This window comes from Heptranchias perlo, unplaced genomic scaffold, assembly GCF_035084215.1.
Source record: "Heptranchias perlo isolate sHepPer1 unplaced genomic scaffold, sHepPer1.hap1 HAP1_SCAFFOLD_1211, whole genome shotgun sequence".
In the NCBI taxonomy this organism is placed as follows: Eukaryota; Metazoa; Chordata; class Chondrichthyes; order Hexanchiformes; family Hexanchidae; genus Heptranchias; species Heptranchias perlo.
The window spans coordinates 30118-47658 of record NW_027138442.1 but is presented as its reverse complement, the minus strand read 5'-3'; the positions used below and the strand labels follow the sequence as shown (position 1 = coordinate 47658).

Genomic DNA, 17541 nt, shown 5'->3' with positions numbered 1-17541 from the left:
TGGAGGGGGCGAGCGAGAGAGCACGAGGGCGCGCGCCCGGAGGAGGGAGGGGCGAGCGAGAGAGCACGAGGGCGCGCGCCCGGAGGAGGGAGGGGCGAAGCGAGGCGAGCGAGGGCGCGCGCCCGGAGGAGGGGAGGGGCGGGCGAGCGAGGCGAGCGCGGGGCGCGCGCCCGGAGGAGGGGAGGGGCGAGCGGAGCGAGCTGCGGGCGCGCGCCCGGAGGAGGGGAGGGGCGAAGCGAGCGAGCGCGGGCGCGCGCCCGAGGAGGGGAGGGGGCGAGCGAGCGAGCGCGGGGCGCGCGCCCGGAGGAGGGGAGGGGGCGAGCGATGCGAGCGCGAGCTGTGGCGCCGCCAGGAGGAGGGGAGGGGGCGAGCGAGCGAGCGCTGGCGCGCGCCAGGAGGGGAGGGGGCGAGCGATGCGAGCGCGGGCTGCGCGCAAGGAGGAGGGGCGGGGCGAGCGCTGGGCGCGCGCCCGGAGGAGAGGGAGGGGCGAGCGAGCGAGCACGGGCGCGCGCCCCGGAGGAGGGGAGACGAGAACGTGTGCACCCGGAACAGAGACCGTTCCATGGTTAGGCCAGCAACGAGTGGCAGTGACAGACCCCAGTTGAATGAAGGCCCGGTGCTGCTATGCCGGACCAGCGTGAGGCACCGTTGGCCGGACGAGCTCGCAGGAACGGTGCAGCCGGGAACGCGGAGATGGAGGCAGCGACCGGAGATCAACTCACCGACCGCCCGGAACAGGCAGGCGCCGTCTTCCTTCATTCGCTTGATGACGAAGCCTTTCTTCTCACTCAGGGCCTTCTCAAAGCCGTGCTCCTGCTGCAGAGAGAGGGAGAGGGGAGTTTAGGGAAACAGACGCTGCAGCAGCCGGCCGCTCCGCCTCGCAAATCTCCCTCCCGCACCCCAAGCGCGCTCGCAAGGCGGGGCGCCGGAATTAAACCATTTCACGGGCGGGAAAGCAGCGCTCCGAAGCAGGGGTCGTCAAGTTCGGTCTCAATCGCGCCTCCGTGTCGGGGGTTCGAGCCCACTCACCCCAGAGACTCGAGCCCCGTAATCCAGGCCCGACACTCCCCCCCCCACCCCCGGGGCCGGCACCGAGAGAGCGCCGCATTGTCGGAGGGCAGTCTTTTGGCTCGAGACGTAAAAACGGAGCCGCGCCGTCTGCCCTCAGGTGGGACGTAAAAGATCCCCCGGCCACAACTGGAAGACGAGCAGGGGTGGGAGGGAGTGAGTTCTCCCCGGTGTCCTGGGGCCGATTTTTATCCCTCCACCAACATCACTAAAACACGATCTGGTGATTTATCACATCGCTGTCTGTGGGATCTTGCAGTGCGCAAAATGGCTGCCGCGCTCCTACATCACAACAGTGAGCACACTGCAACAAAAAAAGGACTTCATTGGCCGTGAGGGGCTTGGGACGTCCTGAGGGGGTGAAAGGGGCCGGAGAAGTGGGAGTTCCTTCTTTATAAATGGTAACTGCCTACATGCTCGGGATTTGCTGTTTCACCCCTCACCTGCCTGCAGAAACGGTTCAGGCCTGTGTGGAGCTAACCCTCTAGGAAGGAGGGGATAGAAAAAGATTTGTATTTCTACAGCGCCTTGCACAACCCCAGGACGTCCCAAAGCCAAGGAAGTACTTTCTTTTTTTGAAGTGGGGCCATTTTGTAACGTCGGCAACCAATTTGCGCACAGCAAGATCCACAAACAGCGATGGGGTAATCTCTTATCAGTGGCGTTGGCTGAAGTATGAATATTGGCCCCAGGACATCAGGGAGAAAACCCCCCCCCCCCCTCCCCTCCCTGCTCTTCTTCCAATAGCGGCCGTGGGATCTTTTACGTCCCACCTGAGGGGTCAGACGGGGGGGGGGCCCCTCGGTCGCAACTCGGGCCGCCAATGGACGAACGCGTCAAATCCCAGGGGATTCCCGGATTTTGGGAATTTTAACGCGTTTGCTCGTTCCCACCTCTCTTTAACCCCCCCTCCCAACCCCGGGATAACCACCAATCGATGGCCTTGAACATGAAATGCAGAGGTCAAAGCTCAGCCGGACAAGACTGCCACCTAGTGGTGATACTCGGACATCAGCGAAGAGCAGCAGCAGCGCCCTCTGGTGGCAGGGCAACTCCAGCGCACCCACTCGAATCAATGGGGCCCTTTAAATTTTCTTCCAAAAAAACAGGTTTCATTTTTTTTTTAAAGCTTGGGCCCGTAATCAAGGTGCAGTGCTGAGGGAAGTGCTGGGTGTTCACAGGAGGGGAGAATATTACACCTCGATGGTGCTGTGAGCCGAGGGCCGTTCGCCTCCCCATCTCCTCCGGAGTCTCGGGAAGGGGTGGTGCCAGCAGGGATTCAGTGCTGTTCCCCCTCCAATTTTTGCTCTAACAGAAAGAAAGGCCTTGCATTTCTACTGCGCCTTTCACAGCCTCGGGACGTCCCAAAGCGTTTCACAATGAAGTAAGTTAGAAATGTAGTCACTATTGCAATGTAGGGTTAGAGAGATTGAGGGCCTCGGAGGGGGAGGAGAGAGGGAGAGAAAACACGCTCTGATTCGGACTTGCTGTACAGGGCCAGTAATGGTGTATAAATCCCAGAGGGGCCGACCAGGGAAGCAGGTCCAGGGCAGAAACAAAAGAGGCAGGCTTGTGAAGGAGTGCAACGATGTGACAGGGTGAGGGGAGGTAATAGTATGGAGTAGTTGGGGAGAGAATTCCAAGGGTTTCCCGGGAATCGAAGGACGGAGAAGAGGGAGGGGTGCGGGGCAGAGAACGAAGAGGAAGAGACATTAGGCTTTAAGGTGCTGATGAGGCGGGAGCTTTAGTGGCCGATGGGGCCTGTGAGGCAGTGGGCCAGTCCCAAATGTAGGGACAGAGGGACAGGGCCCCTGAAGTACACAGGCAGCACTTAATAAACTCAACAGGTGCAGCCCACCTGACAATGGCTGGAAATTAAATTGAAACAGCGAGGGCAGAGGGTACAGCACAATGTACCAAACACGTGCTGGAAAGGGCAGTGTCACACTCCCAGGGACCCCAGACCCCTCCTCCTGTAAATGTCGACACTCCCAGGGACCCCCACCCTCCTGTAAACGTCAACACTCCCAGGGACCCCCACCCTCCTGTAAACGTCAACACTCCCAGGGACCCCCACCCTCCTGTAAATGTCAACACTCCCAGGGACCCCCACCCTCCTGTAAACGTCGACACTCCCAGGGACCCCTCCTCCTGTAAACGTCGACACTCCCAGGGACCCCTCCTCCTGTAAACATTGACACTCCCCAGGGACCCCCACCCTCCTGTAAATGTCGACACTCCCAGGGACCCCCACCCTCCTGTAAACATCGACACTCCCCAGGGACCCCCACCCTCCTGTAAACGTCGACACTCCCAGGGACCCCCACCCTCCTGTAAACATCGACACTCCCCAGGGACCCCCACCTCCTGTAAACGTCGACACTCCCAGGGACCCCCACCCTCCTGTAAACATCGACACTCCCCAGGGACCCCCACCCTCCTGTAAACATCGACACTCCCAGGGACCCCCACCTCCTGTAAACGTCGACACTCCCAGGGACCCCCACCCTCCTGTAAACGTCGACACTCCCAGGGACCCCCACCTCCTGTAAACGTCGACACTCCCAGGGCCGCCCGCCTTGGAGACCTCCCAACAGCCAAACGGATATATTCCTCAGGACCCCCCCCCCCACCAAATAAAGTATCTAGTATAAATTACATGGTGGAAGCGGTAATTGGAAATGATGTGGGTCTTCGGAGCGCTGAAATACAGCCAGAGACCCCCCCCCCCCACCCCACCGCAAGGCTGCAAATATCACCCGATCCCAGATAACAATGGAAGTTTAACAATGACAAAAGTGCTTAATTCTGTGTGCTCCGAACCTGCAGCCTGAAACTTGCAAACGCTTCGCGATCAGCCAGGTTTCCGCGACTGGGCGCAATCCCTCGTTTATATACTCTGCCTCTTTTTTAAAAAAAAGGCACATCCACAGCCGTTACATGAGCAACGCTAGAGGAAGCACGCGGCAACATGGAAGTTCTCAGATGCGCTTGTCGCACTTGCTGGAAGCCAACAAATTGCAACCAAGCAATCTGAAAAACATACAGAACGCAGCAGCCGCTGACTTGTCCTTGTATATCAGCACCCGCCAACCTAGACAAGATTTCGCCCGGGACAGTAACTAGCCCCGGGATGCGCGCATTTAGACCGCTTCTGCACAGGAACCAGCCGAGCCGTACCCATGTAGCGGGAAGGCCAGCACAACTGAGCAGAGCCAGACAACTTGCATTCGTATAGCGCCTTTAACGTAGCGAGACGTTCCAAGACGCTTCACAGGAGCGACCAAGCAAAATTTGACACCGAGACACTAAGAGATAAGAGTACAAAGAGGTAGGTTTTAAAAGGAATGAGGGGCGGAGAGGTTTAGGGAGGTAATTCCAGAGCTTAGGGCCCAGGCGGCTGAAGGCACGGCCGCCAATGGAAGTCGAGGGATGCGCAAGAGGCCAGAATTGGAGGAGCGCAGAGATCTTGGAGGGTTGTAGGGGCTGGAGGAGGTTAGAGAGATAGGGGGGGGCAGGGGGCGAGGGCCACGGAGGAATTTGAAAACAAGGTTGAGAATTTTAAAATGGAGGGGTTGCCGGACCGGGAGCCGATGTAGGTCAGCGAGCTCAGGGGGTGATGGGTGAACGGGACTTGGTGCGAGTTAGGATACGGGCAGCAGAGTTTTGGATGAGCTCAAGTTCACAGAGCATGCAAAGTGGGAGGCCAGCCAGGCGAGCAGCGGAGTCTGCCGGTAACAAAGGCACGGTCGAGGGTTTCAGCAGCAGGAGGGCCGAGGCGGGGGCGGAGATGGGCGATAGAGGGGATACGGGGTCAGAAGCTCATCTCAGGGTCAAATAGGACGCCGAGGTTGCGGACGGCCTGGTTCAGCCTCAGACGGTGGCCAGGGAGAGGGATGGAGTCAGCGGCGAGGGATCGGAGTACGTGGCGGGAACTGAAGACAACGGCTGCGGTCTTGCCAACATTTAATAACGAATCAAGAGCAATGCGAGGGGACGTCAAACGTTAATATTAAATACCGTCAAAGCAAAGGACAATGGAACACCAGGACAGCAGCAAGCAGACAGGTCTGGATGGATAACGATTATAGAGAGTCAGACAACCAAAACCACTCAATCCCCAGTCTTCTCTTTCACGTTCAACTCATGCAAACAGGAGACTCAAACATGACAAACCTCTCGATTAGATTCCAGTCTGTAACTCACTCCCGGGTATCTGTTATTCTATATATAAACCCCACCGAACCCCTCGATTAGATTCCAGTCTGCAACTCACTCCCGGGTATCTGTCATTCCATATATAAATCCCCCCGAACCCCTCGATTAGATTCCAGCCTGTAACTCACTCCCGGGTATCTGTTATTCTATATATAAACCCCACCGAACCCCTCGATTAGATTCCAGCCTGCAACTCACTCCTGGGTATCTGTTATTCTATATATAAACGCCCCGAACCCCTCGATTAGATTCCAGTCTGTAACTCACTCCCGGGTATCTGTTATTCTATATATAAACCCCCCCGAACCCCTCGATTAGATTCCAGTCTGTAAGTCACTCCTGGGTATCTGTTATTCTATATATAAACCCCCTCGAACCCCTCGATTAGATTCCAGCCTGTAATTCACTCCCGGGTATCTGTTATTCTATATATAAACCCCCCGAACCCCTCGATTAGATTCCAGTCTGGAACTCACTCCCGGGTATCTGTTATTCAATATATAAACCCCACCGAACCCCTCGATTAGATTCCAGCCTGCAACTCACTCCCGGGTATCTGTCATTCTATATATAAACCCCCCGAACCCCTCGATTAGATTCCAGCCTGCAACTCACTCCCGGGTATCTGTTATTCTATATATAAACCCTCCGAACCCCTCGATTAGATTCCAGTCTGTAACTCACTCCAGGGTTTCTGTCATTATTTCTATAAACCCACCGATTAGATTCCAGCCTGTAACTCACTCCCGGGTATCTGTTATTCTCTATAAACCCCCCCGAACCCCTCGATTCGATTCCAGTCTGTAACTCACTCCAGGGTTTCTGTCATTCTATATATAAACCCACCGATTAGATTCCAGCCTCCAACTCACTCCCGGGTATCTGTTATTCTATATATAAACCCCCCCGAACCCCTCGATTAGATTCCAGTCTGTAACTCACTCCCGGGTATCTGTTATTCTATATATAAACCCCCCGAACCCCTCGATTAGATTCCAGTCTGCAACTCACTCCCGGGTATCTGTTATTCTATACAGAAACCCCCCGAACCCCGCGATTAGATTCCAGCCTGTAATTCACTCCCGGGTATCTGTTATTCTCGATAAACCCCCCCGAACCCCTCGATTAGATTCCAGTCTGCAACTCACTCCCGGGTATCTGTTATTCTATATATAAACCCCCCCGAACCCCTCGATTAGATTCCAGTCTGTAACTCACTCCCGGGTATCTGTTATTCTATATATAAACCCCCCCGAACCCCTCGATTAGATTCCAGTCTGTAACTCACTCCCGGGTATCTGTTATTCTATATATAAACCCCCCCGAACCCCTCGATTAGATTCCAGCCTGTAACTCACTCCCGGGTATCTGTTATTCTATATATAAACCCCCCGAACCCCTCGATTAGATTCCAGACTGTAACTCACTCCCGGGTATCTGTTATTCTATATATAAACCCCCCCGAACCCCTCGATTAGATTCCAGTCTGTAACTCACTCCCGGGTATCTGTTATTCTATATATAAACCCCCTCGAACCCCTCGATTAGATCCCAGTCTGCAACTCACTCCCGGGTATCTGTTATTCCATATATAAACCCCCGAACCCCTCGATTCGATTCCAGTCTGTAACTCACTCCCGGGTATCTGTTATTCTATATATAAACCCCCCCGAACCCCTCGATTAGATTCCAGCCTGTAACTCACTCCCGGGTATCTGTTATTCAATATATAAACCCCACCGAACCCCTCGATTAGATTCCAGCCTGCAACTCACTCCCGGGTATCTGTCATTCTATATATAAACCCCCCGAACCCCTCGATTAGATTCCAGCCTGCAACTCACTCCCGGGTATCTGTTATTCTCTATAAACCCCCCCGAACCCCTCGATTAGATTCCAGTCTGTAACTCACTCCCGGGTATCTGTTATTCTCTATAAACCCCCCCGAACCCCTCGATTCGATTCCAGTCTGTAACTCACTCCAGGGTTTCTGTCATTCTATATATAAACCCACCGATTAGATTCCAGCCTCCAACTCACTCCCGGGTATCTGTTTTTCTATATATAAACCCCACCGAACCCCTCGATTGGATTCCAGCCTGCAACTCACTCCCGGGTATCTGTTATTCTATATATAAACCCCCCCGAACCCCTCGATTAGATTCCAGCCTGCAACTCACTCCCGGGTATCTGTTATTCTATATATAAACCCCCCGAACCCCTCGATTAGATTCCAGTCTGCAACTCACTCCCGGGTATCTGTTATTCTATACAGAAACCCCCCGAACCCCTCGATTAGATTCCAGCCTGTAATTCACTCCCGGGTATCTGTTATTCTCGATAAACCCCCCCGAACCCCTCGATTAGATTCCAGTCTGCAACTCACTCCCGGGTATCTGTTATTCTATATATAAACCCCCCCGAACCCCTCGATTAGATTCCAGTCTGTAACTCACTCCCGGGTATCTGTTATTCTATATATAAACCCCCCCGAACCCCTCGATTAGATTCCAGTCTGTAACTCACTCCCAGGTATCTGTTATTCTATATATAAACCCTCCGAACCCCTCGATTAGATTCCAGTCTGTAACTCACTCCCGGGTATCTGTTATTCTATATATAAACCCCCCGAACCCCTCGATTAGATTCCAGTCTGCAACTCACTCCCGGGTATCTGTTATTCTATATATAAACCCCCCCGAACCCCTCGATTAGATTCCAGTCTGCAACTCACTCCCGGGTATGTGTTATTCTCGATAAACCCCCCCGAACCCTTCGATAAGATTCCAGTCTGTAAGTCACTCCCGGGTATCTGTTATTCTATATATAAACCCCACCGAACCCCTCGATGAGATTCCAGCCTGCAACTCACTCCCGGGTATCTGTTATTCCATATATAAACACCCGAACCCTTCGATTAGATTACAGTCTGTAACTCACTCCTAGGTATCTGTTATTCTATATATAAACCCCCCCCGAACCCCTCGATGAGATTCCAGCCTTTAACTCACTCCCGGGTATCTGTTATTCTATATATAAACCCCACCGAACCCCTCGATTAGATTCCAGCCTGCAACTCACTCCCGGGTATCTGTTATTCTATGTATAAACCCCCTCGAACCCCTCGATTAGATCCCAGTCTGCAACTCACGCCCGGGTATCTGTTATTCCATACATAAACCCCCGAACCCCTCGATTCGATTCCAGTCTGTAACTCACTCCAGGGTTTCTGTCATTATTTCTATAAACCCACCGATTAGATTCCAGTCTGCAACTCACTCCCGGGTATCTGTTATTCTCTATAAACCCCCCCGAACCCCTCGATTAGATTCCAGTCTGTAACTCACTCCCGGGTATCTGTTATTCTATATATAAACCCCCCGAACCCCTCGATTAGATTCCAGTTTGTAACTCACTCCCGGGTATCTGTTATTCTATAAATAAACCCCTGAACCCCTTGATTAGATTCCAGTCTGTAACTCACTCCCGGGTATCTGTTATTCTCTATATAAACCCCCCGAACCCCTCGATTAGATTCCAGTCTGGAACTCACTCCCGGGTATCTGTTATTCTATAAATAAACCCCTGAACCCCTTGATTAGATTCCAGTCCGTAACTCACTCCCGGGTATCTGTTATTCTATATATAAACCCCCCGAACCCCTCGATTAGATTCCAGTCTGTAACTCACTCCAGGGTTTCTGTCATTATTTCTATAAACCCACCGATTAGATTCCAGCCTGCAACTCACTCCCGGGTATCTGTTATTCTATATTTCAACCCCACCGAACCCCTCGATTAGATTCCAGTCTGCAACTCACTCCCGGGTATCTGTTATTCTATATATAAACCCCCCCGAACCCCTCGATTAGATTCCAGTCTGCAACTCACTCCCGGGTATCTGTTATTCTACATATAAACCCCCCGAACCCCTAGATTAGATTCCAGTCTGCAACTCACTCCCGGGTATCTGTTATTCTATATATAAACCCCCCGAACCCCTCGATTAGATTCCAGTCTGTAACTCACTCCCGGGTATCTGTTATTCTATATATAAACCCCCCGAACCCCTCGATTAGATTCCAGCCTGTAACTCACTCCCGGGTATCTGTTATTCTATATATAAACCCCCCGAACCCCTCGATTAGATTCCAGTCTGTAACTCACTCCTGGGTATCTGTTATTCTATATATAAACCCCCCCGAACCCCTCGATTAGATTCCAGTCTGCAACTCACTCCCGGGTATCTGTTATTCTATATATAAACCCAACCGAACCCCTCGATTAGATTCCAGTCTGTAACTCACTCCCGGGTATCTGTTATTCTATATATAAACCCCCCGAACCCCTCGATTAGATTCCAGCCTGTAACTCACTCCCGGGTATCTGTTATTCTATATATAAACCCCCCGAACCCCTCGATTAGATTCCAGTCAGTAACTCACTCCAGGGTTTCTGTCATTATTTCTTTTAACCCCTCGATTAGATTCCAGTCTGTAACTCACTCCCGGGTATCTGTTATTCTATATACGAACCCCTCGATTTGATTCCAGCCTGCAACTCACTACCGGGTATCTGTTATTCTATAGATTAACCCCCCCGAACCCCTCGATTAGATTCCAGTCTGTAACTCACTCCCGGGTATCTGTTATTCTATATATAAACCCCACCGAACCCCTCGATGAGATTCCAGTCTGTAAGTCACTCCCTGGTATCTGTTATTCTATATATAAACCCGCCCGAACCCCTCGATTCGATTCCATTCTGCAACTCACTCCCGGGTATCTGTTATTCTCTATAAACCCCCCAGAACCCCTCGATTCGATTCCAGTCTGCAACTCACTCCCGGGTATCTGTTATTCTATATAGAAACACCCCGAACCCCTCGATTCGATTCCAGTCTGCAACTCACTCCCGGGTATCTGTTATTCTCTTTATAAACCCCCCGAACTCCTCGATTAGATTCCAGTCAGTAACTCACTCCAGGGTTTCTGTTATTCTATATATAAACCCCACCGAACCCCTCGATTGGATTCCAGCCTGGAACTCACTCCCGGGTATCTGTTATTCTATATATGAACCCCCCCGAACACCTCGATTCGATTCCGGTCTGCAACTCACTCCTGGGTATCTGTTATTCTATATAGAAACCCCCCCGAACCCCTCGATTCGATTCCAGTCTGTAACTCACTCCCGGGTATCTGTTATTCGATATATAAACCCCCCGAACCCCTCGATTAGATTCCAGCCTGTAACTCACTCCCGGGTATCTGTTATTCTATAAATAAACCCCACCGAACCCCTCGATTAGATTCCAGCCTGGAACTCACTCCCGGGTATCTGTCATTCTATATATAAACCCACCAATTAGATTCCAGACTGCAACTCACTCCCGGGTATCTGTTATTCTATAAAAAAAACCCCGAACCCCTCGATTAGATTCCAGCCTGGAACTCACACCCGGGTATCTGTTATTCTATATATAAACCCCCCCGAACCCCTCGATTAGATTCCAGTCTGTAACTCACTCCCGGGTATCTGTTATTCTCTATAAACACCCCCCGAACCCCTCGATTAGATTCCAGCCTGGAACTCACTCGCGGGAATCTGTTATTCTATATATAAACCCCACCGAACCCCTCGATGAGATTCCAGTCTGCAACTCACTCCCGGGTATCTGTTATTCTATATATAAACCACCGCGAACCCCTCGATTAGATTCCAGTCTGTAACTCACTCCCGGGTATCTGTTATTCTATATATAAACCCCCCGAACCCCTCGATTAGATTCCAGTCTGCAACTCACTCCTGGGTATCTGTTATTCTATATATAAACCCCACCGAACCCCTCGATGAGATTCCAGTCTGCAACTCACTCCCGGGTATCTGTTATTCTATATATAAACCACCGCGAACCCCTCGATTAGATTCCAGTCTGTAACTCACTCCCGGGTATCTGTTATTCTATATATAAACCCCCCGAACCCCTCGATTAGATTCCAGTCTGCAACTCACTCCTGGGTATCTGTTATTCTATATATAAACCCCCCCCCACGAACCCCTCGATTAGATTCCAGCCTGTCACTCACTCCCGGGTATCTGTTATTCTATAAATAAACCCCACCGAACCCCTCGATTAGATTCCAGCCTGGAACTCACTCCCGGGTATCTGTCATTCTATATATAAACCCACCAATTAGATTCCAGACTGCAACTCACTCCCGGGTATCTGTTATTCTATATATAAACCCCCCCGAACCCCTTGATTTGATTCCAGTCTGTAACTCACTCCCGGGTATCTGTTATTCTATGTATAAACCCCACGAACCCATCAATTTGATTCCAGACTGCAACTCACTCCCGGGTATCTGTTATTCTACAAATAAACCCCACCGAACCCCTCGATTAGATTCCAGTCTGGAACTCACTCCCGGGTATCTGTTATTCTATATATAAACCCCCCCGAACCCCTCGATTAGATTCCAGTCTGGAACTCACTCCCGGGTATCTGTTATTCTATATATAAACCCCCCCGAACCCCTCGATTAGATTCCAGTCTGTAACTCACTCCCGGGTATCTGTTATTCTATATATAAACCCCCCCGAACCCCTCGATTAGATTCCAGCCTGTAACTCACTCCCGGGTATCTGTTATTCTATATATAAACCCCCCGAACCCCTCGATTAGATTCCAGTCTGTAACTCACTCCCGGGTATCTGTTATTCTGTATATAAACCCCCCCGAACCCCTCGATTAGATTCCAGCCTGTAACTCACTCCCGGGTATCTGTTATTCTATATATAAACCCCCCCGAACCCCTCGATTAGATTCCAGTCTGTAACTCACTCCCGGGTATCTGTCATTCTACATATAAACCCATCAATTTGATTCCAGACTGCAACTCACTCCCGGGTATCTGTTATTCTATATATAAACCCTCCCGAACCCCTCGATTAGATTCCAGTCTGGAACTCACTCCCGGGTATCTGTTATTCTATATATAAACCCCCCCGAACCCCTCGATTAGATTCCAGCCTGTAACTCACTCCCGGGTATCTGTTATTCTATATATGAACCCTCCCGAACCGCTCGATTAGATTCCAGTCTGGAACTCACTCCCGGGTATCTGTTATTCTATATATAAACCCCCCCGAACCCCTCGATTAGATTCCAGCCTGTAACTCACTCCCGGGTATCTGTTATTCGATATATAAACCCCCCGAACCCCTCGATTAGATTCCAGTCTGTAACTCACTCCCGGGTATCTGTTATTCTATATATAAACCCCCCGATTAGATTCCAGTCTGTAACTCACTCCCGGGTATCTGTTATTCTATATATAAACCCCCCCGAACCCCTCGATTAGATTCCAGTCTGTAACTCACTCCCGGGTATCTGTTATTCTATATATAAACCCCCCGAACCCCTCGATTAGATTCCAGTCTGTAACTCACTCCCGGGTATCTGTTATTCTATATATAAACCCCCCGAACCCCTCGATTAGATTCCAGTCTGTAACTCACTCCCGGGTATCTGTTATTCTGTATATAAACCCCCCCGAACCCCTCGATTAGATTCCAGCCTGCAACTCACTCCCGGGTATCTGTTATTCTATATATAAACCCCCCCGAACCCCTCGATTAGATTCCAGTCTGTAACTCACTCCCGGGCATCTGTCATTCTACATATCAACCCATCAATTTGATTCCAGACTGCAACTCACTCCCGGGTATCTGTTATTCTATATATAAACCCCACCGAACCCCTCGATTAGATTCCAGTCTGTAACTCACTCCCGGGTATCTGTTATTCTATATATAAACCCCCCGAACCCCTCGATTAGATTCCAGTCTGTAACTCACTCCCGGGTATCTGTTATTCTACATATAAACCCCCCCGAACCCCTCGATTAGATTCCAGTCTGTAACTCACTCCCGGGTATCTGTTATTCTATATATAAACCCCCCCGAACCCCTCGATTAGATTCCAGCCTGTAACTCACTCCCGGGTATCTGTTATTCTATATATAAACCCCCCGAACCCCTCGATTAGATTCCAGTCTGTAACTCACTCCCGGGTATCTGTTATTCTATATATAAACCCCCCGAACCCCTCGATTAGATTCCAGTCTGTAACTCACTCCCGGGTATCTGTTATTCTATATATAAACCCCCCCGAACCCCTCGATTAGATTCCAGTCTGTAACTCACTCCCGGGTATCTGTTATTCTATATATAAACCCCCCGAACCCCTCGATTGGATTCCAGCCTGTAACTCACTCCCGGGTATCTGTTATTCTATATATAAACCCCCCGAACCCCTCGATTAGATTCCAGTCTGTAACTCACTCCCGGGTATCTGTTATTCTGTATATAAACCCCCCCGAACCCCTCGATTAGATTCCAGCCTGTAACTCACTCCCGGGTATCTGTTATTCTATATATAAACCCCCCCGAACCCCTCGATTAGATTCCAGTCTGTAACTCACTCCCGGGTATCTGTCATTCTACATATAAACCCATCAATTTGATTCCAGACTGCAACTCACTCCCGGGTATCTGTTATTCTATATATAAACCCTCCCGAACCCCTCGATTAGATTCCAGTCTGGAACTCACTCCCGGGTATCTGTTATTCTATATATAAACCCCACCGAACCCCTCGATTAGATTCCAGCCTGTAACTCACTCCCGGGTATCTGTTATTCTATATATGAACCCTCCCGAACCGCTCGATTAGATTCCAGTCTGGAACTCACTCCCGGGTATCTGTTATTCTATATATAAACCCCCCCGAACCCCTCGATTAGATTCCAGCCTGTAACTCACTCCCGGGTATCTGTTATTCGATATATAAACCCCCCGAACCCCTCGATTAGATTCCAGTCTGTAACTCACTCCCGGGTATCTGTTATTCTATATATAAACCCCCCGATTAGATTCCAGTCTGTAACTCACTCCCGGGTATCTGTTATTCTATATATAAACCCCCCCGAACCCCTCGATTAGATTCCAGTCTGTAACTCACTCCCGGGTATCTGTTATTCTATATATAAACCCCCCGAACCCCTCGATTAGATTCCAGTCTGTAACTCACTCCCGGGTATCTGTTATTCTATATATAAACCCCCCGAACCCCTCGATTAGATTCCAGTCTGTAACTCACTCCCGGGTATCTGTTATTCTGTATATAAACCCCCCCGAACCCCTCGATTAGATTCCAGCCTGCAACTCACTCCCGGGTATCTGTTATTCTATATATAAACCCCCCCGAACCCCTCGATTAGATTCCAGTCTGTAACTCACTCCCGGGCATCTGTCATTCTACATATCAACCCATCAATTTGATTCCAGACTGCAACTCACTCCCGGGTATCTGTTATTCTATATATAAACCCCACCGAACCCCTCGATTAGATTCCAGTCTGTAACTCACTCCCGGGTATCTGTTATTCTATATATAAACCCCCCGAACCCCTCGATTAGATTCCAGTCTGTAACTCACTCCCGGGTATCTGTTATTCTACATATAAACCCCCCCGAACCCCTCGATTAGATTCCAGTCTGTAACTCACTCCCGGGTATCTGTTATTCTATATATAAACCCCCCCGAACCCCTCGATTAGATTCCAGCCTGTAACTCACTCCCGGGTATCTGTTATTCTATATATAAACCCCCCCGAACCCCTCGATTAGATTCCAGTCTGTAACTCACTCCCGGGTATCTGTTATTCTATATATAAACCCCCCGAACCCCTCGATTAGATTCCAGTCTGTAACTCACTCCCGGGTATCTGTTATTCTATATATAAACCCCCCGAACCCCTCGATTAGATTCCAGTCTGTAACTCACTCCCGGGTATCTGTTATTCTATATATAAACCCCCCGAACCCCTCGATTAGATTCCAGTCTGTAACTCACTCCCGGGTATCTGTTATTCTATATATAAACCCCCCGAACCCCTCGATTAGATTCCAGTCTGTAACTCACTCCCGGGTATCTGTTATTCTATATATAAACCCCCCCGAACCCCTCGATTAGATTCCAGCCTGTAACTCACTCCCGGGTATCTGTTATTCTATATATAAACCCCCCGAACCCCTCGATTAGATTCCAGTCTGTAACTCACTCCCGGGTATCTGTTATTCTATATATAAACCCCCCGAACCCCTCGATTAGATTCCAGTCTGTAACTCACTCCCGGGTATCTGTTATTCTATATATAAACCCCCCGAACCCCTCGATTAGATTCCAGTCTGTAACTCACTCCCGGGTATCTGTTATTCTATATATAAACCCCCCCCGAACCCCTCGAATAGATTCCAGTCTGTAACTCACTCCCGGGTATCTGTTATTCTATATATAAACCCCCCGAACACCTCGATTAGATTCCAGTCTGCAACTCACTCCCGGGTATCTGTTATTCTATATATAAACCCCCCGAACCCCTCGATTAGATTCCAGTCTGTAACTCACTCCCGGGTATCTGTTATTCTATATATAAACCCCCCGAACCCCTCGATTAGATTCCAGTCTGTAACTCACTCCCGGGTATCTGTTATTCTATAGATAAACCCCCCCGAACCCCTCGATTAGATTCCAGCCTGTAACTCACTCCCGGGTATCTGTTATTCTATATATAAACCCCCCGAACCCCTCGATTAGATTCCAGCCTGTAACTCACTCCCGGGTATCTGTTATTCTATATATAAACCCCCCCCGAACCCCTCGAATAGATTCCAGTCTGTAACTCACTCCCGGGTATCTGTTATTCTATATATAAACCCCCCGAACACCTCGATTAGATTCCAGTCTGCAACTCACTCCCGGGTATCTGTTATTCTATATATAAACCCCCCGAACCCCTCGATTAGATTCCAGTCTGTAACTCACTCCCGGGTATCTGTTATTCTATATATAAACCCCCCGAACCCCTCGATTAGATTCCAGTCTGTAACTCACTCCCGGGTATCTGTTATTCTATATATAAACCCCCCCGAACCCCTCGATTAGATTCCAGCCTGTAACTCACTCCCGGGTATCTGTTATTCTATATATAAACCCCCCGAACCCCTCGATTAGATTCCAGTCTGTAACTCACTCCCGGGTATCTGTTATTCTATATATAAACCCCCCTCACTCCCCTCTGTCCCCCCCCCTCACTCCCCCCTCACCTGCTCCACCTTGGCCGGGTCCTGTAGCTGCTCCAGGGCCGCCGTCTCGTACTCATCCTCGCTGTTGTAGCCGGCTCCCTGCTCCTCGGGGCCGGGCCCTCCGGGGCTGCCGCTGGCCTGGCCGCCGCCCCCCACTCCTCCCCCACCTCCTCCTCCTCCTCCTCCGCCCGCAGCTCCCACTCCGGAGCCGGGGCCGGTCACTCCCCCCACTCCGCCTCCTCCTCCTCCGCCACCACCACCTCCTCCAGCCGCCGCCGCCGCCGCCACCCCCAGGCTCAGGCCCGCCGCTCCCCGGCCCCGCTCGGCCGCCGACCCGCCCACCCCGCCTCCCGGCCCGGCCCCGCTGGGCACGGCCACCCCGAGGTGGTGGTGGAGACTTGGCCGGTGGGTCTTGCGGCCGCTCCGGTGAGGCGAGGCCCGGTGCCGCCGCTTGCTGTGGCTGGGGCCGGGCCCGGGCCCGCTCTCGGCCCGGGCGTCGCCGTACTGCAGCCAGTGCGAGGCCGGGGCCGGCGGCACCGGGGGAGGCGAGGCCCGAGGCCGGGAGCTGGCCGGCCGCTCGTCGCCCCGCCCGGCCTGCGCCTGGTAAGGCCAGCGGGGCGGCGAGCTGCGCGCCCGGTGGCCGTGAGGCCGCGAGTGCTCGGCGCTGTCGCGCTCGGTCTCGTCCGCCCGCTCGGGCTGCTGCTTGGGCAGGATGGTCATGGCGGCTTCGGCCCCCTCACAACAAACGGCCGCCCCGCCTCACTTCCGCCCCGCGCTGTGCCCCCCCCGGAAACGCCTTTGCCCCGCAATGACGTCGCGCACGCACAGCGTCCCCGCCGCCCCGCTCCTCCACGCCCCGCAATGACGTCGCGCCCGCTCCTCCACGCCCCGCAATGACGTCGCGCCCGCTCCTCCACGCCCCGCAATGACGTCGCGCCCGCTCCTCCACGCCCCGCAATGACGTCGCGCCCGCTCCTCCACGCCCCGCAATGACGTCGCGCCCGCTCCTCCACGCCCCGCAATGACGTCGCGCCCGCTCCTCCACGCAATGAGCTCACCGAGCGCCTCTGCCCCGCAGTGACGTCACCCGCGCCCCGCACTA

The 17541-nt window shown here is 51.9% G+C and overlaps 1 protein-coding gene across 1 annotated transcript; it reads right to left on the bottom strand.

Moving 5' to 3' along the window:
- Positions 1–596: 596 nt before the first annotated feature.
- On the bottom strand, positions 597–17201 carry LOC137308119 (OTU domain-containing protein 5-A-like; the record flags this gene model as incomplete). The annotated part of the gene is made up of 2 exons (XM_067977024.1): positions 16461–17201; positions 597–816 (listed from the first exon to the last, which is right to left on the bottom strand). Coding segments are annotated over exons 1-2 (919 nt in total), but the record flags the coding sequence as incomplete, so codon positions are not given.
- Between the last annotated feature and the right edge of the window lie 340 nt (positions 17202–17541).